The sequence below is a fragment of the Sciurus vulgaris genome (genome assembly GCF_902686455.1).
Source record: "Sciurus vulgaris genome assembly, chromosome: 11".
Taxonomy (NCBI): domain Eukaryota; kingdom Metazoa; phylum Chordata; class Mammalia; order Rodentia; family Sciuridae; genus Sciurus; species Sciurus vulgaris.
In genome coordinates this window covers 16938496-16966493 of record NC_136472.1, presented here as the reverse complement: position 1 = coordinate 16966493, position 27998 = coordinate 16938496, and the positions used below count along the sequence as shown (strand labels likewise).

The 27998-nt window shown below is 52.1% G+C and overlaps 1 protein-coding gene across 1 annotated transcript; it reads left to right on the top strand.

Annotated features, from left to right (window-relative positions):
* P2RX3 (purinergic receptor P2X 3) lies at positions 1–26990 on the top strand (the record flags this gene model as incomplete). Its single annotated transcript, XM_079102337.1, has 12 exons — positions 1–119; positions 7432–7567; positions 7949–8020; positions 8232–8295; positions 8872–8965; positions 9262–9339; positions 9997–10138; positions 10573–10709; positions 25401–25494; positions 25711–25776; positions 26397–26474; positions 26877–26990. 12 exons carry the CDS (start codon positions 1–3, stop codon positions 26988–26990), a joined length of 1194 nt encoding a protein of 397 aa, XP_078958463.1.
* Positions 26991–27998: the final 1008 nt, after the last annotated feature.

The window sequence follows — 27998 nt, the reverse complement described above, 5'->3', positions numbered from 1 at the left end:
ATGAACTGCATATCAGACTTCTTCACCTACGAGACCACCAAGTCAGTGGTCGTGAAGAGCTGGACCATTGGGATCATCAACAGGGCAGTTCAGCTTCTGATCATCTCCTACTTTGTGGGGTGAGTCTGTGGTCCTTCAGATCCTAGGACAGGAGGGTGACCTGTTATCCTTCTCTCCCCCTCCTCCCTTGGTGCTACTGTCAAGCTTCCTGAGCTTCTTTTCTCTTGGGGGAAACATTTTCTTCCAGGGAGCCTTGTTCCAGGAACTTCTCTCTGCTGCCACCACCCAGGATCTGGTCCCCAACTAGATTCTTTTTCCCAAGAAATCCTCCACAGTTGGAGAGTGGTTTCTGAACACATGCCCCAAGGAGTGGGGTCCTTAACCCTGGCACTGCCTCTCCACCAGGAGAGGTCCCCAGATGATCCATCTCCACTCTCCCTGCCTCGTCCCCCTACCGGGAAAAGAGGCAGACCCCACCCCACCTCTGCCCATTCCCTCAGTCAACTCTTTTGGGACTCAGAAAGACAAGGAAGCTCAGGAAGGGGGAAGGGAAGCCACGAATTCAGGGGGATGATGACAGGTTAATCGGGTTGATGTTGGGTGGTAGGGAAGGTGGGTTGGGGAGGGAAGAGATCTCTGGATTTGATTTAGAATGAAGAGTTCCCTTCTGGCTTGGGTGGGATGGTGAGAGATCTTGGAAAGTCAAGAAGCCTTGCTCTTGGAGGGTAAAACAAAGGAGGGGACTGCTCCTTGACGTGGGGAGTGACAGAGGCACAAATAGCACTCAAGGGGAGAGTTGCTGAGAAGAAATGTAGCTTTTCTGAACATGACGTGGGATGCCTCCCTGAGAATCCAGAAACGCTGCCCTTTATCAAAAAGTATGAATTCCCAAGCCAGGAGCTGTGGCACACGCCTGTAATCCCAGCGACTTGGGAGCCTGAGGCAGGAGGATTGCAAGTTCAAACTCAGTAATTTAGCACAAGGCCTTAAGCAACTCAGTGAGACCCTGTCTTTAAATAAAATATTTAAAAAAGGGCTGGGGATGTGGCTTGGTGGTTAAGGGCCCTTGAGTTCAATCCCTGGTACCAAAGGAGAAAAAAAAAAAAAAAAAAAAAAGCATGAAATTCCAATCTCTACCTGACTCTGTCCATAAAACTCATCCTGGGAGTTGCTCAGGAGCCTGCAAGGTCCAGACGGCCCCGCTCTTGGAGGCACACACCCCTCCACCCACAGACACAAAGGACCACAGGACAGACAATGGGGAAAATGCAGGTTCTGTTCTTGCGGTCATTTCCACACGCTGGTGGGCAACAGGAAATGCAGGCAGAAACCTTGATGGTCTTCCTTCCTGGAGGACTCTGGTCTCCCACTGTTCCTGGAGACAATGGGTCTGTGTAGGAGAGCAGAGTTCATGAATTAATTGAAGCAATTCAGAGAAGACATCCTGTGTGCATGCCCCTGTCAGCTGGAGCTGCGTGTGAGCAGGCCTGCTCGCCTGAAGGGTTGGAGTAGTGTGTGAGGCCGCGCGTGGAAAGGTGGACAGATGTGATCTTTGCTTCTTGTGTTTGGCGAGAGCCAGGAGGATGTTAGTGGGTTATTATAACAAGTCTGTATATTCAGTGTGGGGATATCAGAAAAGGGATTCAAGCTCTAGGGTAGGATTAAATGGCCTCAAAGTTCCCTTTCAACCTTGAGGTTTTGTGAGAGGTGATGTGTGCAAATGTTCCATGCCTGCATCTCCAGAGCTTGACTCGAAGTTGGTAAGTTGGCCCTTACCTTCCCTGCCGGTGTGTATATTCAGTGCCATGAGTGTTTGCAGCCACAAGATGGTGTGTTGGTCCAGGTGAGTGCAAACGCTGTCTCAGCACATTCCCACCCTGGCCGGAGACTGATGGAGGATAGCGACAGCTGGGGCTCCCGGACCAGCCCCCTCAGCTCCCACTGCCCTTGTCTGTCCCTCATTGTGATCGGTTCAGATGGGATCCTCCAGTGCTGGGGCTGGAGCCCAGCCTTCTGGAGGAAGCAGGAGAAGCTCTGTGGTGTCTTGATACCCAACCCCATCCATCTCCCAGCCTGACAGCTCCCCGTGGGGCAGTGCCTTCCAGTTACATCAGCTGCTCAGTTGCATGCTCCTCAGCCCAACCCCTGAGCCGAGCCCATCATCTCTGTGTATGTGAACCCATGCACTACTGTGACCTCATGAATCCACTGCTGTTAATTTAGCAAAAATGTGCTGTGTGTCTCTTCATGCCGGGCATTGTTATGCATGGAGGATAGAACTATGAACAAAAGCAGACAGGAGAGCTGGGCATGGTGGCGCACACCTGTCATCCCAGCGAGTCAGGAGGCTGAGGCAGAAGGATTGCAAGTTCAAGGCCAACCTGGGCAACGTGGGGAGATTCTGTCTCAAAATAAAATAAAAAGGGCTGAGGGTGCAGCTCAGTGGTGGAGGATCACTGGGTCCAATCCCCAGTGCCAGGGGAGGGGAAAGCAGACAGGGTCTTGAAGCTCACAGAGTAAGGCAAGAGGTGGGCATCGAGCCAGTCCTCCCCACCAACAAATGTGGAATTTCAGCTGTGGCTGGAAGGTGTACAGTACCAGGAGAGCCACTCCTACAGAGGTGTTTGACCTCAGGGAAGTAAGGAAAGGTTTTTCTTGAGATGCCATGTGCAAACCGAGATTTGAAGGATGTTTCTGATAGGAGCAAGAAAAGAAGTCCATGGCCAGATCTGAAGGAGCAGAGGCCAGAGTCTTATACGATGTGTGAGAACACAGAGAGAGGCCAGACTCAGACCCTCAGAGAGCTCTCCTTTTTGCAAGAGAGTAAGGAACGGGAAGAAAGCTGTTGGAGCATTGCAACTTGTGTGTGAGTGACTGAGACTGAGAAAGGCAGCCTCGCTGGATCTGAGCCGGGAAGACCGCCCTGGCTGATGTGCCCAGAGCTTGAGGAGTAGGAGTAGTTGGGAAAACAGGTAGGAGGGGAGCATAGTCGGACGGAGAGATGATGGCGCCTAGACTCAGAGAATGTGAAAGCATTCTAATGCTGTGTTGTTGGCATGTAACTTGAATATTTTTTCCTGTTATCTGGGCCGCGTAGACAGGATGCACAGCCTTACCTAGAACACGTGCAGCATGAGGCAATGAGTCCTCTGCGCCTTCACAGCAACACACCCCCTTATGCTCTTGGCACGTGTTGTCATCCCCACCTCCAGCCTCAGCTGCTCGTCACCACTGGTTTCCTTTACCCTCCCACATACACAAGAGGCCAGGATTTACCCCGTCTTTCTCCTGTCTTCTCTGGGCCCAGGTGGTAATCCCCAGTCTCCTCTGTGGGGTGGGACTTCCTCACAGGCAATTCCCTTTCTGGATCCTGGAAATAAGACAGAAATCCATGGGGCCTGAGTCCCTGGAAGTGCTGGCTGTTGCTGGCCTGACTTTGAAGAAGTTCCTTCCTGCCGACCCTTTTTGATATTCCCCATCCCTCAGAAGGACCAGGGGTGGGTGATAGGTTCCGATCACAGCCCTGCTCTTCCCGCCCTGTTCCTCCACCCTACAAGGCCCAACCCACAGTCCCAGCTGCACAGCCACCCACCCACTTAGGTTCAGATCTTATGCAGAAGTTCGGCACCTAAAGCAGTTACAAGAGTGGAGATGCCCCGGTTTAAAGAGCCTGGAGTGCCACCTTCTTGGCCCCCCACCCCATCCTCTTGGCTAGAGGTATCACCCTCCACACCTTTCAGCACAATAGGCATCAAATTCGGTGGGAGGACCTGTTGGAAGCCCCCATCCTACAGTCCAGAGAAAAGTGTGACTCTCCTTCCTGCCTGCCTTCTCCCCACACTACAACCCCCGTGAGACCATGGAACACGGAGCATCAGTGAGAAGCCCAGTTCTGACACCAACTAGGAGTGAGGCCTTGGATGCAGCCCATTATGCCCCTAAGTCTCAGTCCACAGGTCTGGAAGATGGGTCTAGAAATACCTCCTCCCAGGGCATTATGTCACCAGGAAGGTGACACACGTTGAGTACCTTGCCTGAGACAGTGACTCAGTAATACTCAGTAATAGATGGGACTATTAATATCCCACAGACTCCCCATCGCGCCTCCCCCTTTCCCTCTGCCCAGCTTACACCTTCCTAAGAGACCCCTCCCCTCCAATACACACAACGCACGCTCTGCACACCCACTCCCTGGCCCCCTCCTCGATCCCTGGGGGTGGACGGGAGGGAGCAGGGACGCTGCTCTGGCCTCCTTCCTGCACATCCCACCTGCCAAGGAGCTGCCACCCGCCTTCCGCTCTATAAATAATAAACCAGGAACTCAGAGAAAAAAATAAGTCAGAGCAGCAGAGTAAATGCCAAGAACTGAAGGCTCAGTTCTGCCCCATCTCTTAAGCCCTGGCCTCTAGAGACAGTCTCAGTCCCTCTGTTCTGGAAATGAAGCGGCCCCTCATTGCAAGCTGCCCTGATTACGTCCTCAGCCCCGAGGGGCTACTGAAATTCTTCCACTTGTTATCTTACTCAGAGAGAAGTCTAATGTGGCCGCTTCTCCCCAGGGGGCGTCAGAAGGAGCCTTGGAGGAGGAGAGGGAGGAATGGGACAGGCTAATTGCTCCTCTGAGTCCTGAGCGCCTTCCAACTGAGACTTCCTAAGCTAGGAGGTGCTTCCCCTGGTGATAGAGCAGGGGCTAGCAGGACATGCACCAGGGTCCAGTTCAGAGGGCAGCTGTGCCCTGGCCCTGAGCTGGGCACAGCTGAAAACACTATGTTGACGGGGCTGTGAGTGGTTCGAAGCAGACTGCCTGGTTTGGGACCCACATACCAGCTGTGTGACAGGGGGCAAGTCGGCACACCTCTCTGTGCCTTGGTTTCCTCATTTGTGACATGAAGGTGATATCAAAGCTCCCACACTGGGGAAGATACACAGAAGAAGTCAGCTCAGTGTCCTGTGCTGGTTACATGATAATGATCTCAACTCTGCTTCTCATCTGCAAATGTTCCTGACCTTTAAGGACAGGGGTAGGGGCCTCCGAGAACCATTTCATTAGATGGACATTGAGAAATGTGTCCATTCTGTGGCCAGGTACACTGAGGCTTAGGAAGAGTGTGTTTGGACTGTGGCTTACACTCTGGTGAGTGTCCAGCATCAGCAACAGCCATCATAGCCAGGGCCCTGGGCCTCACTCTCTCCATTCTGGAGGGCCCAGGACTAGGAGCTAATAATGCTTTTTGGATATCTACTCCATTTTCTATAACAAGATGCTCCCTTCTCTTCGGCTAGAACATAACATGATGATGAGATCCGAATGAAACCCCTCCCTTTCCAAAAAAGAAAAGAAAAGTGCTAGGGAGGTAAGACACATGGCAGCACAGCCCTCCACAGAGGCTGCTGTTCGTAAGAGCATTTACAAGCATGTGAATAACTCTTAATGGTGCATTAATCGGGATGCTGCCGGCTCTCAGGCAGCAACAATAAGGCAGGTAGCAGGTCTGGAGCCATTTGCCAGTGCTGACTGTGACCCCACCCTTTCTGTCACACCGAAGAAACAATTCAGAATTCAAGTAGCACTACAGAAAAATGATGAATATGCAGGGTGCTGGATATGTTCATTAACAATGTAATCTTTCCACAATGTATACATATTTCAAAACCTTAATTGCATCCCGCAAATATATACAATCGTTGCTTGTTGATTAAAAAAGAAAAAGACAAAAGAAAGAAAAAAGAATCTGAGTGAGTGAAGCCCCATACGGGGGTAACTCTAAACCCGCAGCTGAAAACTGAACAAGGAGCCACTTGCAAACACCAGCCAAAGTTTGCAGTGAACATGATCGTGGTGTCCGTCCAAGTGATAGTGACCCCCCCAGCATGTTCTGGGGCTGTCCCCTCTGCATCTTCCAACAGTGAGAGGACCCCAAAGGTCATCTATTTCCACCTCCACCCGGGGAAGGGGCCTCCTCTCAACACATCTGGAAGGTCAGCATCCAGATCTCTTCAGTCTTCCCAGCCCTGCCACGCCCAACACCTCCCACGGCAGCCCATTCATGGCCAACTCAGTGGTAGTTAGACAGCCCTGGGCGTGGGGTCCTCACCGCCTCCTCATAAACGCCTCCGGTCAGCTCAGCCCCAGTGCTGCCTCTGCAGCTGCCCATCCTAGGACTCCCACAGCTTTGTCTCAGGCTTCTGCCACTCATCTGATGTGGCTTTCCTACCCTGGTGAAAATGACCCTAACCCAGAATTTCCAAAAGTACATTCCAGGAGATGTCAGTATTTTCTCAAAACTGACATCTGTGGTTAAATTAGATTGCGAGAGCACTTGCCTGGCATGTGTGAAGCCCCAATTTCAATCCCCATCACAAAAGGAAAAAAAAATTAGCAGCTGCATTTGTTTGTTGGAGAGAATGCACAGCATTTTCCAAACTTCTGTGACAGATTTTCTCATATGCAGAATGGGGACAGTAACAGCAGTTAGTCCCAGCGTGCCATCAGAAGCAAACAGAGCATGCCCCGGCGGGAGGGGCTACTGAACGAGGCTGAGAGTAGCTTGAGCTCTGAGAGCTGAGGGGGTGACTGCACATGAGATGCAGAGGACAGGGTTGTCGGGTGCGTCTGCGGGCCCCACCTGCTTCTGGTTAAGTCCGGGAGAGCGGTGATGGGAGAAGGGAAGGTAGCCCAGCCACATCCTCGGAGTCCCACGGTGGCTTTAAGCTGCAGGGAGAAGCCAGTACAGGTAAATAACCACTTGGTGGCAGCACAATCCAAGGAATAAGATTAGAGCCCCTGCCCCACCCCCAACCACACTCCACTCACCTGCCAGGTAAAGAAGCAACCACTGCCCCTCCGTCCTCCTCCCTCCTCACCTGACACTTGGATGAAGGAAGACTGCCAAGCACTCAGTTCCCAAGGGCCTTTGTTTCCTGAACATCTACCATGTGCCAGGCGTTTAGGACACCGCCATTTACAGAGCTGGGGACGCACAGGCGGAGAACCTGGGGCCCTCTGCCCCTTCTCTCCTGGATGCCTGCCAGAGAAAGGACTCCATTTATCAACAGGAATGACTTTAAGCCACATTTTTAACAGGGCAACAACCCCCAAGGGGTGAACATTTGCTCTTAGGGGTGGAAAAATTCACCCTTTGATGTAAGCACAAATATGCACACAGTACATAAATAGGTATTGGTGATATTGAAGTTTTGTGAGGGGAGCAATTATAAAAAGATTCCAAAAAGGCTCCTTGAGGTGGTAAAGGTAGAGAAACAGTACTTTAAGTCCAGCAGGGACTCACTAGGTCCGCACCTCCAGCAGGGCCTTGTCCCTGCCAAGCACGCCTGTGCCGTCCTAGTGCTTGCCAGAAGGAGCCCTCTCCCAGCATCTTCTGTCAGGCCTACGGACGCTTGCCTCCCTCTCGCATCCCTGTTCTCCTGCCCCAGATGGGTTTTCTTGCACGAGAAGGCATACCAAGTGCGGGACACAGCCATCGAGTCCTCGGTAGTAACCAAGGTGAAGGGCTTCGGACGCTATGCCAACAGAGTCATGGATGTGTCTGATTATGTGACCCCACCCCAGGTATGGTTTCCCTACCCTGGGGGCCTGTGGATGCCCACATCTGGGGAGGGTCGGGGTCCTGGACCTCCAAACCAGAATCTGTGGTGTCAGTAACACAGAGAGAACATGCCCCCCAACCTCCCACTGGGAATTGTGGGGCAAGCTGGGCCTGACTTCCAGAGGGCAGTGCTGGACGACAGAGAAGCTGGGGTCCTCTCCAGGCTCTGCCTAGACCCATGCTGCAGTTGAAACCAGCACCCACGTGGGTGGTCAGAAAGACCAGCTGGTTTGAATCCCAGCTCTACCCTTTGTTAGCCCCGCCCCCCTGATCAAATCCCTAACCAGCCTCAGTTTCCCCATCTGTAGAGTGGTTGCAGGTTTTCTCTCCCTACCTCTCCCAAGGGCACCTCCGTCTTTGTCATCATCACCAAGATGATCGTTACTGAAAACCAGATGCAAGGATTCTGCCCAGAGGTGAGGGGGCAGAGGAAGGTAGGGCGAAGGGGGTCAAAGAAGAAAAAGCTGGGGGGAGAGGTCACTGGTAGGGAGGGCGTGGGTGCGAACCACCTACTGTGACTGGCACCTCCACCCTCCCAAAGCTGCCACCCTGGGAGGCAGTGGGAGCCCAGGGGCTCACTGGGGCCAGGGCAGGGTCCCTCACACACCTGCGGCCATGTCCCCCCAGAACGAGGAGAAGTACCGCTGCGTGTCCGACAGCCAGTGTGGACCAGAGCGCTTCCCGGGTGGGGGTGAGTGCAGCTCCTTCCTCACCCCTCCCAACCCCAAGCTGAACTGGGGGCTCCCAAGAGCCCAGCCTAAGGGGGGGACGCTAGAACCAGCCTATCGAGTCCCCCTTTGTAGAGGCTCCCTGGGTCCCAGACCCCAGGAGTCAGTGAAGGTGGCCTGCCCCTGCCTGGAGAGCAGTGCCAAGTCCAGGGACAGGGAGACAGGCACCTGCTGTCAGGGGAGGGGATGAGCCTGGTTCTAAGAGGGTGCCCCAGGCTCCAGGAGGCCACGGCACTCGGGAGGAGGCTTCCAGGCAAGGAGCAGCTCAGGCCCCCGGGTGAGGAAGAGCGAGGAAGATGAGGGCGGGTGCTGGGGCCTGAGGAGCTGTCAGAGGAGGGCTGTCAGCTCCCCTTGGTCGGTCTGCAGCCCAGGAGAAGAGGGAGAGAGCCATACTGGGCAAACAGATGGACAACGAAAAAGAGTGTCCCTTCCCCGCCAGGTTTCCCAGGCGGGTGTGGTCCCTGAGCAGGAGGGGGAGGGGAGTGGCGAAGGGCAGGTGGCCACCCAGCCCCTTTGGCGCCTCCCTCCCTCCCTCGCAGGGATCCTCACTGGCCGATGCGTGAACTACAGCTCTGAGCTCCGGACCTGCGAGATTCAGGGCTGGTGCCCCACCGAGGTGGACACAGTGGAAATGTGAGGTCCTGCGCCAGATGGGAGGACAGCGACCCCGCCGAGTTCCCCTTTGCCAGCGTGGGGAGCCCTGCACCTCTGAGCTTGTGGAGGGTCTCCTGACCCCCCCCCCCACATTCCTTCATGGGGGGGAGTGGCCTCAGGGTCTCATCTCACCTGCTTCTCCTCTCCCTCTGCTCTGGAGACCCAGAGAGACCTTCCTGTCCCTCCTCTTCGTCTACAAGAGGTCTCCCGTGGGGAGGCATCCACCAGGGAAGGGGACTCTTCCCGAGGGCTAAGGCCTCCATCCTCACCCACAGGCCTATCATGATGGAAGCCGAGAATTTCACTATTTTCATCAAGAACAGCATCCGTTTCCCCCTCTTCAACTTTGAGAAGTGAGTCCTCACTTGCTCCCCCACTCACCCCACCACCTCACCTGCAGGAGCAGGAGGTACCCCATGCACCATGGTTCTCCCACTTCCCAACCCCATCTCCCCAGGCTCCAATTTCCAGCCTCCCCGAGGCCTTGGCCTCTGAATATCAGGTGGATTTGGGGGCCAACTTCCCTGACAGCCTCCCTGCCTTGGGGCCCAGACCAAGGTGGGAGTTTTGTTTGAAGCAGGGGAGGGGCAATTTAAACTTGGCCCTGGACCCAGATGCTTCCTGAGTGTGGAAACCAAGGAGCTGGTCCCATTGGTTTTCCCTCTGTCGAGCCCCCAGGTGGTGTCCCTCTTTTAGTTCAGCCCCCCACCCCAGCGTTGACTCCTTCAGCATCGCCGTGTGCGAAGCGCAAGGGCAGACCTGCAGAGCTGCGGTGTCAGGAGAGACTCTTGCCCCCCACAATGCCCAGCATGGCAGCTGGGGGACTTCAGACATGGACACATAAAACCCTACTGTGGACAGAGGGTGTTGGGGGTTAGAAAAAGATGCTGAGCGAGAAGGGAAGAAAACCCAAACACTCAGAGCATGGTCGCCCCTGCCCGCATGTGGAAAGCAGTCTGTGTGGGACCATCTTAACCCTGGCCTTGTCTCTCTCCTTTCCTCCTCCCCAGGGGAAACCTCCTGCCCAACCTGACAGCCAGGGACATGAAGACCTGCCGCTTCCACCCCGAAAAGGCCCCTTTCTGCCCCATCTTGAGGGTGGGGGACGTGGTCAAGTTTGCAGGGCAGGATTTTGCCAAGCTGGCCCGCACGGTGAGAACCTAGTCCTTCTTCTATAGCCTCTCCCGGGGAACTCAACCCTTCCCTAGACTCCAGGGCTCTTTGGAGGCCCCTGGGAGACTGGGAAGGAACTGCAGCAGGACAGCGCCACCTGGTGGAAGCACCCCAGGCGTGCAGTTGGCTTTGTCCCTGAATCCTTTCTACTCGCACTCATTTCCCCTGAGCCTCAGTTTCCCATTCCTGTCTTCAGGTGTCTAGAGGTGTCAGAGCTCTGAAAGGGGCCACACGAGGGGAAAGTGGCTCCAGGGTCCTCCCCTGGCTACAGACCTCCTTTACTGTGGCCAGTCACTTTCTTTCCTGCCTGCTTCCACCTTCCAACTACAGAATGAAAAGAAGTCACCTGTCACAAGCCCCCACCCCACCCTGGCTGAGCTCAGGGATCGCTCATGCCTGGCCCTTTTCTTCAGGGTGGAGTCCTGGGCATAAAGATCGGCTGGGTGTGCGATTTGGACAAGAGCTGGGACCAGTGCATCCCCAGATACTCCTTCACCCGGCTGGACAGCGTTTCTGAGAAGAGCAGCATCTCCCCCGGGTACAACTTCAGGTAAAGCCCTACTCCCCTGGGACATGGGGGTGGGGGACAGCTCTAAAGAACGTCATCTCAGGCAGCCAGGTATACTGGGGAGGAGAGATCCCTGGACCCCCTCCCTGCTTCCATCAGATTTCGGCTCAGACTAGGGAAGGACTTAGTAACCCGCAACTATGGTGCTGCGTGGGCTGTGCTGAGGTGACAGCTCCATTATAGGAAGGGACCAAGCCCCATGCTCCCGCTCAGGCCACTCAGGCCATAATGAGGCCCAGCAGCCACAGCCTGCTGAGAGTAGTCTGCTGTGATCCATGGTCTACTCTTAGCTCTAACGTGCCCAGGCGGCCCCATTCCCTGGCCTATATCTGGATTTTCTAAGGTCTCTCCCTCCCCAAAGTCAGGGCGATAATTGCTTATTTTACGAGATGGTAGTTTTGCATTTCTATCCCAAACCAGGAAATTTCATGAGTCACAAATAACAACTATAATGATTATTAGTTATTCCTCAGTGCCTTTCCAAAGAACTCAAACCAGTCTCTAAATATCTTCTAATGCGTATTCTCAATGGCCTTGAGACTTAAGGAATCTTTTTTTTGGGGGGGGGGCGGGTTTCCATTCAGAAGAGAGGGGGAAAGAAACCACAGGATAAACTATCTGGAATATCTGAAGGGTCTTGGGGAAGCCGTCTGCCTCTCTACCTCCTCATTTCCCCTCCTATGAATTGATGATCGCACCATTGTTATACTGAGACTCCTATCAGCCAATACTTGAACAGCTTTTGCTCTTGGTTTTGATTTACCCTTAAAATCTGAAGATCTCAAAGTTTCTGGCAGGGTCCTGCTTAAGTACACAGTGTTGTACACTAAAGAGGCTATTCTACTAAACAGGCAGGGACAGGGATGATATACATATGATACATTTGTTATATATCCGAAGAATTGTTATTCAAATTTCCTTTGCTGTAGTAGTACTCTCTGACATAATGGCATACACAGCCAAAAAAATCACATCACTTTTTTTTCACCTTGATTTGTAACTTTAAAAAATAATCACCTATCCCATTAAGCTTTATATTTAATAGTTTCAAATATATATGTATGTTCTCTGGAAAGAAGAATTTTTAAAAATTGAAATTACTTTCATAATCAACTCCAGAGTTTAAAAAACCATAGGAAACAACACATATTTTAAAGTAGGTTAAAAATACTGTTTGGCTCCCTGGCAGAAATTGGCATATTTATTCAGTCAGTACATCACACTGAAATCAATACAAAGGATATTTGTATGGTGGCTTAAAATAGTAACACATTAATAAAATTCTCATAATCTAAAATGCAAGCTTTCATCCTCATAACCTCCCTCTGGCCATGGGGATTCTTCAGTCCTCCAAATAACTCATTTGGCAAGAAACACTTATGAAGACCAGAACTATCATGAAGACCCCAACAACTGGTATCATATAATTATAGAACAATGTCTTTCATTTAAAGAAGAATGGGTTTGAAGTTCTTCTCCAATTTATTAGAGAAGTGGTATCCACCCCACTAGGCCCAACAGGGTGTGAGATGGACCTAGGCCTAAATAAGTTTAGATTGTATTTGGGGACACAAGACAGAAGATCTCTAAGGATCCCACCAACATTATTCCCAAGGCTTAAGGAAACCTGTCTGAGAGGTGTGGGCCCCTCTTAGGAACCTAGGAAACTGACTCCTTCATCAAAGTCTCCAGGTCGTAGTAAGAAGGGGCAAAGCACTCATTTGGACCTTTGCAATTAAAGAGAGTTTCCAAGCTGGGTGCCGTGGTGCTCCCCTTGATTCCAGAAGCTCAGGAGGCTGAGACAGGAGGATTATGAGTTCAAAGCCAGCCTCGGCAACTTAGTGAAGCCCTAAGCAACTCAGTGAGACCCTGTCTCTAAATAAAATATAAAAAGGGCTGGAGATGTGGCTCAGTGGTTAAGTACCCCTAGGTGAAAGAAAGAAAGTTTCCAGAAGGCCCAAGGAGTAATACTGGCACGGAAGAACATCTGACACCTATGCCAAGCAGTGCACTCTCCCCGGCTCTCTCACAGCCCTATGCCTGGGTGCCCACCCAGTGCCCTCAGACTACCTTCAGCCTACTGGCACCACACTGGCACTCAAGGCTAAGCCGAGCACCCATGTGAGAGAGGCTACAAGGCCACCTTTCTGAGTGCTCAGATAAGAGAAAAGGGGACCCAGTGCCTGGTCGGGCACACAGTGTGGCTTCTCTGATGTGGTCATTTTATGCTGCTCTTAAGAATCTCACTGGGTAAAGCGTTCTGTGCACTTTAGCTAATTGTTCCTCACCCACCCACAAGGTAGGTGCTACAGTCCCCCTCTTTACAAACGAGAAGATGGAAGCTCACTGGTTAAATTCATTTCCCAGGACCTCAGATCGCAGGAGCCTGGAGACCAATATATTTTCTTAGCTGATCTCTACCCCAGCCAGGAAGGCCAGGGACCTTCGCACTTGTTGATCCTCAGAAGAACATGCCTAGGTGGTTGGTACCTTCAGCCCCACTTAAAAACAAAGACTGAGTTACAGAGATGCTGAAGGACTAGCAGATGCTGGAGACATAATTTGTAGCCTGGCCTTTTGTCTCCCAAACAAATTCGTTTGCCTCTTCCTCCAACAGAGGCCAGATTTTTCAATGTTCTACTATTGCCATTTGCTCTGGAGAGAAGGCAATTGTTCAGCCAAGATTCAGTCTTGTTTTAATCTGCAAATTCAGATATCCAGAGGCAGCTAGAGATTCACATTTCCATCACTAATTACTTCTGCAGCTCCTTTCCAAATGCTACCCCTCCCCTACTTTTCGCAGTTCTTCGCCTGCAGAATCAGAGGTTTTGAGAATTTTAGGTGTTATCGAACCCTTGGAGCTACCTAGACAGAATCCATCACTGCAGAGGAGGAAGTGAAAGTTCCAAAGAGGAAGTAACTTGCCCAAGATCCCAGGTGCATGTTTGTGTAGCTTTAGAGGTCACTGGACCCCAATTCCTACATCAGTCTCTCTGGGGCACAGATGTAGACAAGGAGCCTGTTCATCACTGGATGATCCAGTTATTGGCAAGGTGACCTCAGGTTGAGTCAAGTTGTATCTTCCTTCAATTCCTGCCCAATGTTCTTGGTCCTCTTCATCTAAATTAGCCTTTATTTGGGTGATCTCCTAAAGGGTCTGTTCATTCCCTACCCGCAATTTCGGTAGAGAGATTTTATTTTTACTCCTAGGTGTATTCTGCAAGGCTAAAGATTCCAGGGAGCACTTTAACATTCTCTTTTTATGAAGTCTCTTTCCAAGCACATTAGAGTGCAGTGGGGTCACCTGGATTTGTAATAGACAAAGTGTATTGTTTCTAAAAATCAGAACAGATGAGAATCGCTAAATTCAGTGGAGTGCAGGGAAAAGGCATCCCCAGAAGCAGGAGGGGGCACCCTGCAGCTTGGACAAGGGGCTCATAGCTATGGGCCAGGTTCCTGCAGACCAGGTGGACCCTCCACCCACCAGAGCAAGAGTTCAATCAGTGCGCTCTCTTCCCCCAGGTGCCAGGACGATATACAGTGTTGTGTGAGTGCGTGTGTTCGGGAGAGTTTGCGAGGGGGTGGGTGTGTCTGTTGGTGGGTGAGTGTGTGAGGCTGAGCGAGGGCGTATCAGTATGTGAGTGTGTGTGTGCACAGGCATTGATGGTACAATGACAGATTAATAATACTGTATCTGTCAGGTCTCAGCAGGAAACAGATGGCACACTCAAACTGGGTAATTCGAGGAGAGTTTAATAAAGGGACTGTTTCAAAGGGGTGGGGCGGGGTGCAGGGGAACCACAAAGGATAGTGCAGGCTCTGGGGGCAATGACAGAACATGGGTGACCACCCAGCTCTGAAGGGACAGGGAGGAGGCAGTTGTGGGAACTGTGTGTGGTGGGGGTGTGGCCCAGGCCAGCCCAGCCTGAAGCCAGAGCCAAGGCAGACCAGCCTCCTGAGGCAGCCCAGGGAGGGAGGGACACCTATGGGTGTCCAGTCCAGGCCCTCACAGCTCTCATTTTTGGAATCTCGGTCCTTTACTAACTTCTGAAGGTCTCTAACCACTTTATTCCTCTGGCCAGAGTATGAGCCATGTCCAGGAAAGATGCTCATGTTCATAGGCATGGCCAATTCTGCAGGCATTTTTTTTTAAAGAACCCCCCCCTTTTTTTCTCTTTTTTTTTGCTACAAATAAGACCTAAATGCCTCTCAGAGTAATAAATCAGAGCAATACTGACCTACGCAGAGTGGATAGGGGCCTTGCCTTTGCTCCTGAGGCCTGCTGTCTTGCAAGAAGTTAGCATTCTGCAGTTTAGGAGTTTCCTTCTGCTCCTTTCTCTCTGTATATACACTTATGCAGCATAAAATTCCCAGACTTTGAAGACCTCTAAAAGCCTATCCCTAGTCCTTAGATTAAAAGTCTCTAAAATTAAGTCTGCACAGCCTTTCACACCTGTTTTTGTCAGGATTCACAGCTCACCGCACCATCCCACCCACCGAGGTAGACTGAGAAAGATTTTGCGACTTGCCCGAAATGACACAGCCCGATTAAGATAAGAGGCACATCAAGACTCCACGCCAGGGGCCTGATCTATATTCATTGCTTCTAGCACACCTTCCAGCATCGCATGGCTTGCAAAAGAAAAAAGAAAGTAGCTGTAAGAGATATGCCCAGCGGTGATTGCCGGAGCGGTGGGAGAGAAGCAGAGCAGAGCAGAGCGATGCATTTAGCAATGTCTGATTTCTCAGTTCTCCTCTGAGAGTTCCTAAGACAGCTTTGCTACTAAAAGGCAACGCAGTTTTGGATTTCCTCTCTTGGTGTCTGGGACAGAAAAACACTTGTTCATCTGCTAGATGTTCCTCGTGCGGTAGGTGTTTCTAGCGATCATTCCGTGTTGGAAATGTACCCGCGGCAGCTTTCCTGAAGCGCTAAGATTTGGCCCCAGTTCCGCTTCCAAGCCGAAGCGCGCGGATCAGCCAGATCTTAGGCCAATCGACAGAGATGGAATCGAAGTGCGCCCCTGGCTTTGATCACTCTCTACAATCTGGATTTTTCTCCTTCCAAAAGTCAGAGAATATGTGTTAAAAGCAGCCATTTCCATCATTTCCACAGAAACGCTGGCAGGCCCTCTTCAACGGGGCATGTGAGCTTGAATTCTCCATGATCCTCTTTGGTCTTCACCTTCTTGAGGTGTCCGTGGGAGGTGAGACAATACAAGTGATCCTGGGTTTATACAACCCTTTATAAATGTTTGTGTCTGTCCTATGTGCACAGCAATCAGTGTCATTGGTAGAAAATATAATACAACACCCCTCGAGCAATTACCAGGGCCTCAGGGGTTTAGCATGGACTACCTCTTCTGCTCTGAAGAGAGATCATGTTCTAGCTGGAAATCTGGGCCTCAGCGGTTCATTACCTGTCCAAGGCCACACAGCCCATTGTACTAGAGGAGAGCTCAAATCCTGGCTCCAGAGCCTATACTTGAAGTCACAGTAATCTAGTAATCCAGTAATGGTTACCTCCATTATACAGATGAGGAAACAGAACAAGAAGCTCACTCCCAGAAGAGGGCAGGTAGTATTGTGGCTCTCCAGTACAGCTGCAGCTCCATGTCCATTGATCTGTCCCTGCCTCATTAATTAAGGATAAATGAATAGTAATACATTTTTTAAAAATCAACAAAAACAACTTATAAAATGTCTGCCTTGGAGGTTGATGAGGTCCCTGGACTCTGAGTAAATAAACTTGGCTCTGAGCCCTTCTCTAAGAGGAGGAGTCCCAGCCCACTCTACGGATGTGGCCCCATCCCAGATGCAGTGAGTCTGCCAGGAGATATTTTCCTATCAGTGCAATATCAACTGTAAAAGTGTATTTCGGCTGGCAAAATTACTTCCCACAGGCAAAGCTTTGCTGAGAACACCAGCTCCTTCACTTGGAAACCCAAATCATAGGCCTGAGTTTTCCTTGCAAGTCAAACCCCGATCCCACAAGTTTGTTGCTGTTTTTCCTGCTGCAGTAACAGTTTCATGTCCCCACTTCAGGAGGGGGTTTCCTCCACTCTAGGGAGGATAGATCATTTCTAAACAGATGTCTGGGAGCTTCCGAGGGATTTGTACACCGTGATAGAATCCTTCTCCATTCAGCAAACACTTATTGACTGCTGACTGCTGCAAATGTCAGCTCAGCAGGGGGAAGCCCTTGCAGGGGCAGGAGCAACCAAGGCTAAAATCTGGCTGCTCCTGTGGGTCGCGCGTTGTGTTTCCTGGTGCAGGAGCTATCCAGGTGTCACGAGGGGAACCCCTCGCAGATAGCGTGGGGAGGACTTTGTAGTACTCTTCCAACTTCCAGATCATGTCACATGCTGGGCGTTGTGGCTATTAAAGAGGTGAACCAGGCCAGTTGCTATGATGAAGGAATTTTTGGTTCTAGTAGGAATGATCAATCTGAACCCAAATGACAAAACAGTCCGTACAGAAAAATACAGTTGTCCCTCATATCCATGGGTTCTGCCTGCATAGATTCAACCAAATATAGATCAAACATATTTGAAAAATACAACAGGGCACGGTGGTGCACACCTGTAATCCCAGCAACTCAGGAGGCTGAGGCAGGAGGATCACAAGTTCAAGGCCTCTCCCTGGGCAATTTAGCGAGGCCCTCAGCAATTTCACAAAAACCCTGCCCAAAATAAAAATAAATAAATAAATAATAAAAGGACCAGGGATGTGGCTCAGTCGTAAATCACTCTTGGGTTCACAATCCCCCGTACCCTCCCAAAATACTCTTTTTTTAAATAATTACATTTTTCTTGGTGTTATTACCTAAGCAATGCAGGATAGCAACTATTTACATTGCACATTGAATTAAGTATTGTAAGCAATGCAGATATGATTTAAAGTATATGAGACAATGTGCAATGCCTCCCCACCACCCCACCCTGGTACCAGTGAGTGAACCCAGAGGCTTGCTCATGCTAGGCAAGTGCTCTACCATTGAACTCTATCACCAACCCTACTGTGCCATGGATTTTGGCATCCATGAGGACTCCGGAAACCCATCCCCATGGATACCAAGGAACAACTGTATTTTTGTGCCAGAAGAAGCCGAGATGAAGTAGAGGTAAAGCCAACAGACCCTCGGTGTGGGTCAGGAGACATGTGGGCCTCCATTGGAGCCTGGCCAGGGAGACTCAGTGTAATTTGGGGCAAGTCTCAGCGCCTCCATGGGCCTTGGTTTCCTCCTCTGTACCATGTGCTGGTTAGAGGTGATCATGACTGAGGCCCTTCCAGCTGTACCCGCCTAAGCCAACATGAGTGGGTGTCTGGGGAAGGGGTTTGAGAGCTGAGTCTGCTGAAGCGTGCACTATTATTTATAGACCTATCACACTAAAATGGAGCTTCAACCCTGCCCTGCCGAAGCACATCTGACAAATGATTTATTACGGCAATTGACGTCTGTACTTACTCATTCTTTATCTGTTGCTGCTAATAGCACGAGGGAGCACACGTGTGAAACGTCTCAGCATGTCGGGCCTCAGGATTTTTCAGTTTGGTCCTGTCTTGGGGATGTCCTGTCTGGTCAGGGAACAGGTGTGTCAGTAAAGCTCCTGATTAGGGAAGCGCATGCAGCAGGGGCTTGTGAGGAAATCCACCCAGTGGGAAAGGCGAGGCAGGTACAGAGAAACGAAGTGGGCTGTCACCACCCTAGATTTATAAAGGAGGGAAGAAAGGAAGCCTGCTTTTCCGCTGAGGTCCCCGACAGGACCACAGTCACAGAGAGACAAGGCCCACAGACGAAACCAGAGCAGGGCAGGGGGACAGTAGGCAAAATAAATAACCCTCTCCTCCTTCCTGCCTGCTGGTCCCCTGCCAGTGCCTCCCACTGTCCAAACCCTCAGAACCCAGAGGGCAAGAAAGCTAGGCGTGCAGCCCAGGAAGGTCAGCGGGCCAGCCTCCCACATCAGACACCAGGAAACTGGTCCGCACCAAGTGTCCTGCAAGTGCCTGGCTCACTGGCCCTCCCAGGGGGCCCAGCAGGGAAGCCTCCCATTGCTGACCTGCAGCCCTGCAGGCGCCCTCCCCTTCTTCCCTTGCCCCTTCTCCAGCCCAGCACTGGCAGGAGTCCAGGCTCCACACCCTCTGCTGATACTTGTGACCTGGTCCAGTCACAGCCATGCTGTGCTTTCAGCATTGGAGGGTTTCGTAGCCACCCGCTTAACCAGCCCCCTGCCCCCGGGGCCGCTGTGATCTCTCCTTTTTGGCTCCTGCCTTAGGGAGGCCAGGGTATGCAGGGGCATTGGATTCCAGCAGCCTGCATCCAGATCTCAGCATGCCGCTATAGAGCCACTAATCCGAGAGCCCTCTGCGTTTCTCCAGCCTGTGGTCCTGGCCCGTGCTGCCTGATGATCGATAGCTCATGAACTAGAAGCTGTGCCTCAGGTGCTGTGCTCAGCCCTTCACTCAGTCCAGTAGCTCATTTAATCCTCTCAACAGTCCTTACCATGCTTCCAGTTATCTCCACTTTCCAGATGTGGAAACTGGCACACACAGAGGTGAAGAGTCACCTGCCAAGGTCACATAAACTATTTCAAGGGGCAAAGTCAGGATTCGGGAATAGGACTGCCTCATTTCAAGGTCCCTAAGCCACCTCCCGCTCCTCTATGCTGTCACTGTGAGGTCCAAATGAAGTAAGGCCCGCAGTCTAGTCTTAGTGAGACTGTTCCCGGCTCTGCCCCCCACTTCCCCTCCACTGGGCTGGTTCCCACCAACTGCACCCATTTTCCCACCTTGCCAGTTGCGAGATCTAAATGTTTTCTATTTGGACGAGGAATAGCCTGTTGGTGCCACCATGTACTAGCTCCATCTGCATCAGGAGAATCTGGAGGAGTCCAGGGGGCAGGAGGAATCCCTCTGGCCAGGAACACTAACAGCATTCTAATCTCATTCTTTGAGAGGTCAAGAATCTCAGAAATGCCTTTCTTCTTTCCCCAACCCCTTATGATGATCACTAGGCCACGGGCAAACAGACATGGTAAGATCCAGCTTAGAGTCCATAGTCCAGATGAAATTAGTCTCCAGGATGGCCAGGACTGTGGCTGCAGCCCAGAGTCTGGTGGAGAGAGAAGACAGGAGGGCAGCCCAGGGGGGTTCCCAACCTCCGCTCTACACAGTAACCAGCACTCTGGAGAAAATGAAAACAAAACTTTGATTTGTAGTGTTTGCCAATGCTCATGGTGTAAATCCAGTGGTTGATTTCAAGCTCCAAGTCTGAAGTCACTAAACATGGACTCGGGAGGAGATGCACACGATTAGCCAGGGTGTGGGGGACCCAGCCATTGGCACCTCCATCCTCTAGCCCACCTGCACCCTTTCGGCTTCTTCATAGACATCAATCCCTTCCCAGCCGAGGGCTTGCCTCTCCCTGAGCAGGAAAGCTGCCCCGGCCTCCTGCCGGGTGCCCGTGAACTCCCCACCCTTAGAGTCCCAGTTTTAGTAGGCATCTCACAGTCTGGCAAGTGGTAGCCTTGCCAGTAGGTGTTGAATGCTTCCGGGATGCTGAGCTGGGCCCTAAGGGATGAATGGGAGTTTGTAGGGTGGATGTGTCATGTGTATGACTTGATCCCTTCCTGAAGGCAGAGCCCAAATCACCTTTGAAAGGTCCCACGTGGTGCCAACGTTTAATATCTCATGATGGGGATTCACTTTCCACATGAGTTTCAGACTACAGCACTGGCTAAGAGTATGCCTTGCGCTTGGACTGACGGGTTGGAATCCCAACTTTCTTCACCCACTGTTGACTTTGTGACCTTAGGCAGATTGCTTAACCTCTCTGGTCCTGACTCCTCATCTGAAAGTAGGAAGGACAAGTGTACATAATCCCATGGGATGATTGTATGGAATGAGTTAGGTATGAAGCACTTGGCACAGTAAGGGGAACATGGTAGGCACTCAGTATATGTTAGTGGTTACTGTTAATAATATTACTGTCTCCAGGAGTGGGAAGAGTGTAATGCTTAAGATAAATGTAGATACTATTTTATTCATCCTGATCCTGGTGTAAGAAAGAAAAGTACCTAGTATACATGAGCCCTCTCTCAACTTATCCTCCCCGCAACTCTTTTCTTTCCATTTTTCAGGTGACATAAAAGGCTCAGAGAGTTTGGGTGACTTTCACAGAGACAAGAAGCTAGTTTATAAGAACCAAGCCCCATACCCAGACTGCTAGGACCTATTAGAGGGTTTATTCTTAGGAATGCAGCATCTGGGAATTTGCCTTCTTTCTGTCTAATCCTCCCCAATTTTAATTCATTCTTTGTGTTTCGGCAAACTCCTTCTTCCTGAACCTCAATCTTCTGAGCTACAAAACCAGGGGTGTTTGTTGGCAGGACACAATGGTGCATGCCTATAGTCCCAGCTGCTCAGGGGACTGAGGCAGGAGGATCACAAGTTTAAGGCCAACATGGGCAACTTGGTGAGGCCTCGTCTCAAACTAAAATACAAAAAGGGCTGAGGATATAACTTAGTGGTAGAGTACCCCTGGGTTGAATCCCTAAAGCCACAAAAGAAAAACAAAAAACCCAGGAGGGTTTGTGACAGTCAGGGCAAGTACTGCTAATTGCTGTAACAAACAAGCCTCACCTCAGTGGCTTAACACAAAGGATTACTTCTTGCTCAGGGCACACTGGGTCAGTGCAGGTGAAGGGAGCCCCACATAGTCATTCAGGGATCTGGGCTCCTGCCATCTTGACTCAGTCTCTCCCAGTCCTCAGAGATCTCCCCTGGCTCCTGAGCAATTGGCCACCAAGTGAGGAAAGGGAGGATAAAGAAGGGATGCTGCTCTGAACCGCCTCATCTCTGGATAAGCCTCACCTCCGTTCACATTCTCTTGGCAAGAACTATTCATGGAGCCCCAGCTAGACACACGGGACTAAAAGATGGGATCCCACCGTGTGCCAAGAGAGAAGCTAACCTGGACCCTGTGACCACTGGGCCATCTCTGCCCCAGGGGTGAGCCAGACCCTGTGATCCCCACCAGCCACATTGGAGCACAGGAATCGGGACTTGGGGACTCTCCCCCCTGAGCTGTCCCTCCGTCTCCCTCCCCCTGGGGAGGAGAGTCTGTCCCTGCCAAGCCTCCGAGGGTGGGTGGCTGGTGAGATAATGATCTTCCCAAGCTTATTGCCTCTTGGAAGGCAGGTGCTGGAGAAAAACCAAGACCGCTTTGATTTTTCTCCGTTTCCTTCACATTCCTTCCCAGAATAAATTCAGCCAGCCCTCGCTCTGAACAGCAGCGCCCAGGATGCAGACTCCTTGTTCTCCAAGTCAGCGTCAGAGTTTCTCAGGGTTGTAGCCTCAGGCCGGGAATGAAGGCCCAACCTTTACCCTGCCGCCAACACCTGTGGCCCTCGTTCTCACCCCTGCTTGCCCCGTTGGCATCAGTTGTCACAGTTAGGAGACAGGGGCCTTGAATTCTCCAGTGATGCAAGAATCCAGAATTCAGTGGGGCTTTGAGTCTGTGCACAGGGCTGCCTGCATCCTTAACCGCCAACTGGAGTCAAAGGCAGGACGGGGCAGGACTTACAGGTATGGACTGCAGAGTCAACAGTGCACACCAGAATCCCAGCTCAGGAGAGTTACCTTCTCATCCGTCTCATCTACAAAATGGTTCAACAACCACACATTCTTCATGAGATCAACTCGGCCCCTAGTGCTGAGGGATCTGCCTATACTTCCGGTGCTTTATAAATGGTGGGTGTGGAGAGGGTGATGGTTTCCTCTTCCCCTCGGACCAACCTGGAATCCAGGAAGACTTCCTGAAGCCTTCTGCCCTGCAGATACTTCTTTTCCAGACTTCTTCGGAGCCTCCCAAGGGGCCTCCTTGGAGAAGGCGCTTGGCCTGATCACCGTCTTTAGAGAAATGATGTCCTTCCCACATTGACTATGGTCCTGCTGCTGCGGCTTGAATTCATTTTGTCCCGTTGGTCTACAAAGCTCTCTCCCACCACCACCTAGAGAGAAGTTACCAGACTTAGAGACGGGTCAACTGTCCCATCTGTCCCTGGCCTCCACGCCGTTCCTTCTCAGGCCGAGTGGCGGCAATCCCTTCTGCCTCCTCTCTGGGTCCACTCTCACTTCACCCTGGGTCTCATGGACTTGAGAAGACCCTCTTGCCTCCGCTGCCTCTTCCTTGAGCTGTAGAGCCCACAGGTCCAGTGCCCCCAGGGGCCTTTTTCTCACCAAATAGTCTTCAGCCTTCACTGGGCACACAAGCTCTGGACCTACGCAGGCACAGCAGACAGGAAATGTCTGGCCCCTTCCCCTCCCAGGTGGAGCTCCCTAGGCCTTAACCGCCTCCTCTGCATTCTGGGGGTGATCAGGGCAGGTGTCCTGGGAGCAGGAAACAGTGGGTGGTCTCAAAGGAGGTCATTAGGTGGGAACAGAGCAGGCTGGTGGAAGACCCTAAGGCTAGCAACAAGGGAAGCCACTGCCAAGGGGCTGGCATGGGCAAAGAGGGAGAAGTTTCCAGAACCTGGAGAAATCTGCAACTGCAGGACAGGGCTTCCCTGCAGCTCTTGACCTTGGAGGGGAAACTGAGCCACTGCTTGAGCCTCAGCAGACCAAACACCCTGACCTTTCTGTCTTCCCACCCCTGATCTCCTGTGGGTTCATCTGCTGAACCTGCCTGCAAACTGAACAGGGCAAGTGGTGGAAGCCATCTCTCAGATGAGGCTCTTGGGCCCAGAGCTGGACAGAGATGGGTAGGGACTGAGCAGGGAGGGACAGGGGACAAAATCACTAACAGGGGTCTCTGTGGTGTCGGCCTCCACGGATAGGTCTCATCAAGTGTTTACCCACTATCACTAGCAAGGTGGGGTGTAACCACCCTTAATTTTTAATCATGAAAACCGACACCCCAAAAACTAGGTAACATGAAAGGTCCCACTGCGAGCCAGTGATGAAGCCAGGACTTAGACATTTCTGCCTCACTCCAGATTTCCCCGCAGCCCGAGGAGCTGGCTACAGCAAGAGTACAGCCAATGTTTTACAATTGAAGGTGACCCTTCCCCATGGCAATTCTCCTCCTCGGATTCCTATAATCCCTCCATTATTGATTTGCTTAGGCTGAGCTTTTCCTTCTCCCTGCTGTATAGTTTCAAATGCAAATATCCGTGGGAGGGGTACCACATCCATCATTGAAAAAAAAAATTTTTTTTTTGGTACTAGGGATTGAATCCAGGAACACTCTACCACTGAGCTACATCCCCAGACATTTTATATTTTGTTTTGAGACTAGGTCTAAGTTGCTGAGGCTGGCCTCACACTTGGAATCCTCCTGCCTCAGCCTCCTGAGTAGCTGGGATAACAGGTGTGCACCACCGTGTACGGTCATTCATTGAAAACTTCCAGGGAATAAGTTCTACACCCTTCTTTCTGCTGGGAGAGGCCTGGGAATCTCTGGGGGCTGGGGGCACTCAGAGGAAGGCAACCAGCACTAAATAAGAGCCGGGTAGACCCCACACACTTGCAGAACTTTCCAGGCTTTTCCATTCCCATCATCTCACTTAATCCTTGCCACTTTTAAGGAACCCATTTTATAGCTGTGGGGCAGTAACCCAGAGAGATTATACTGTGCTAATATTAGCACTTGGGCTACGCTGGGCACTCACGCTGGGGAAAGTGCTCTGGCTTTAGAAGCCCAATGACTTGGGATTTACCATCAAATCCCAAATCCAGCACTTACTAATTGAAACTAGAGGCAGGGCCCTGCTCACCACAGGCTTCTGCAGATGGGGGTATGGACTGTCCCATCTGTGTGGAATGCCCATGCTGTCTGTGGAGAGAATCAAATGTGGTCATTCTCAAGTCCCCAGCAGAGTTCATGGACCCAGCAGCCAAGGCAGAGAGTGAGTAGCAGACAGGGTCTGGGACTTGGGCAAAGACAGCATTGATTCTCACCAGTTGGCTGACCCTGAACAAGGGACTTAACCTCTCAGAGTCTCCTTGGCAAAAAAAAAAAAAGATTCACTTCCCTACTGCATAGGATTGCCGCAGGGTGAGAGAGAATGAGATGACTGAAAGCACTTTTTTCCCACTGCTCTATAAATGTAAATATATTTCATGAGCAAATAACAACAGTCAACATCAGCAAATATTTGCTGAGTGCTTATTTTGTCCCAGGACTTTTCTAAACTCCTGACACGTGTGGTCTCACTTAATTCCCATAGCAATCCTCTGAAGCAGGATTTTGTATTGCCCTCCACACACAGATAAGGAAACTGATTTTCAGAGAGGTTAAGTAACGGACCCAAGATTGCACAGCTGGTAGGTGGTAGAGCCAGATTGAGAAGGCTTCGGATGGAGACAGTGAGCTGGACCGTGGATCCCAAACAAGCAGAATGGAAGAAGCCCTGAGTCCAGCAGGGTCTCAAGCTTCTGTCCACACAGACCATCAGACCAACAGAGCTGCTGGTTCTGTGGGTTCACGGTGTGGCCCAGGGATCTGCTCTTTTCACAAGTTGCCAGGTGAAGCCTGTTTAGGTGTTCAGGTAAGCACGCAGGGAGGTCTCACCCCACCCAAGGAAGGGTGGCTTGTTGAGGATCACGGGGCCCTAGAGGACCCTGAGGGCTCGGACAGGAGCCACGGTGGGACCCACTTGCACCCCTGGCCCCCAGGTTCGCCAAGTACTACAAGATGGAGAACGGCAGCGAGTACCGCACGCTCCTGAAGGCTTTCGGCATCCGCTTCGACGTGCTGGTGTACGGGAACGTGAGTCCTGTACACCCCCAGGCCAGCTGCAGACCCTGCAGGGGCTCCTGGGGGGAGGGGTCTGCGGCTGACCAGCTGCCCCATCTCCCCTGCGCTCCCCTGGGCCAGCAAGGGGTGGGGCCTGCTGTGGCCCTGGGAGTCTGGCCGGAGCCCAATTCAGCCCCGGCCCGCCCGTGCTGCCGGCCCCCTGGTACCCCCTCCATCTTTCCCACACAGGCCGGCAAGTTCAACATCATCCCCACCATCATCAGCTCCGTGGCAGCCTTCACTTCAGTGGGAGTGGTGAGTTCAGCCCCCCTGGGGTCAGACAGGGCAGCGGGGTGTGGCCCAGGCAGGCACGGTGGCAGGGGAATAGCTGTTTCTGCCCAGAAGGCAAAGCCACCCTCTTGCCAGCTGCTTCAGCTCCTCCTCCGAGCAGGCCCTGGGTGGAGCATCTCCCAGCATTCCCGCCAAGCTCAGCACCCCCGAAAGTTGCCTTCCGGTTTCCAGCAGGTTCCACCTCTCACAGAGTTCCCGTTTCTCACCCTGAAGGTGGGGAGGAGACTCCAGGGTCCCCGTAGACCTGAGTGCCTTTCTAGGAATGCAGCCCACCTGGCAAGGCGGCTGCAGGGCCCTGCTCCCAGGTCTCCTCCCCCCTGTGTGGAAATCCCAGGGATTTCTCCCACCCAGCCCTCTGCGTGGTAAGGGGCTGGGAAGGTGGCCATGAAGACCCCCGCCAAGCCCCTGGGCACTTTGATAAGAGGAGACGCCAGTCAGGCCTCTCTGGAGGAATCGCCCCCACGCTTCACCTTCTGTCTGTCTCCGGGCAGCTCAGTGGCCACTTGAACCCATGGCTTCCGGCCTCTCTGCTCCCAGCCCTCCCAGGGCAGCCCTCTGAGCCTTCCCTGCCTCCCCTTCTCCAGGGGACCGTGCTCTGTGACATCATCCTGCTCAACTTCCTCAAGGGGGCCGACCAGTACAAAGCCAAGAAGTTTGAAGAGGTGAGCAGGCAGGAGGGTGGAGACACCCAGTGGCTGGCCTCCCGGGTTCCCCAAAGGGAAGTTCACTGGGCCTCAGTTCATATTTGATATCCAGACAAGAGAACGTCTGACAGGGAGTAGACTCTTCAAGAGCTCTGGGGGTCCTGTGAGTCACTGCTGCCACCAAGCCCCCACCCACTCCTCGTCCCCTCCCTGTTTCTGCAGGGGGACACATCCCCAAGCCTGGGGACGGCTCAGGCTTTTTGTCCCCAGAGTACATGGGAACAGTCTTGGGATCACACAGGCTTGCTGTAGCTCCCCTAATGACCAGGCCATGACCCCCACTGCCGAGTCTATCCAACAGGGTCACTTAGGAGGACCTTGCCCGTCGGAGCATAACAATGCCAGCCCTTCTGCCTGCAGGTGAACGAGGCAACACTAAAGGTCGCCACCCTGGCCAACCCAGAGTATTCCAGGGACCAGGCCACGGAGGAGAAGCAGTCCACAGACTCAGGGGCCTACTCCATTGGCCACTAGGGCCCCACGCTCACTTGGGCTCCAGGCCTCCCAACAGGGGCCCCACCTGGCAGGGGTGGGGGAGAAGGGGGCTCTCACTTATGCAGCCCACTCCATGGGTCCACAGGGGACTGGGCCTCCCACTGCTCCCGCAGACTGGTAGTCTCCCAGCTGAGACCACATCTCACCTTCACCTTGCATGTCCCTGTCTGCTTCCTGGGACCCCTGGGACCCCCAGGACTGCAGCATCTGAGCCGTCCCCCTTCCAGAGAGTAGTGATACTAATAGCATTGACGAGTGCCCACAAGGACCTGCCAAGTGCCAGGCACTTCCACACGTACTATCTCATTTAATCCTTAGATAATCCTATAAGGTAAATACTCACTTCCCTGTTTTGAAGACAAACTGAGACTCAGAGAGACTGAGTCATTTGTACGGGGCTGCACAGCCAGGAAATGAGAGAACTGGGATTTGAACCCAGGTCTGACCAACTCCTTTGCCCACACCCATAAGAGAAGAAGGAAGTTCCTTACTGCAACAGCTGCCTTTCCCTGACCGTGATTAGGTGATTAAAGAGTAAGCCAACCTCTCCCAGGAACTCAGGCCCCACTTTAGGGGAGCCCATTGAGACAGAGGGTCTCATCTCTCACTTGGGCAGGTTCCCAATTCAGAAGGAAATAGGAGGCATGACTGTCAGTGATTTTTTCCTTACCGCACCCTGTAGCTCAATTCCCAAACCAAGGAAAAGGCCCTTTGTGTTCTCCCTCAAGGACCCCACACACATGGGCCCTTCACTCCATGAGCCAGATCAGGCCACACCACAGGGGAGGTGATTCTATGCTTGTAGGTTGGGCCCTGTCCCAGCAGCTCAGCCGTCTTTGCTTAAAATACCGTGAAAAGGGCTGGGGAGATAGCTCAGTTGGTAGAGTGCTTGCCTTGCAAGCACAAGGCCCTAGGTTCAATCCCCAGCACTGCAAAAAAAAAAAAAAAAAAAAAAAAAAAAAAAAAAAAAAAAACAGTACCTTGAAA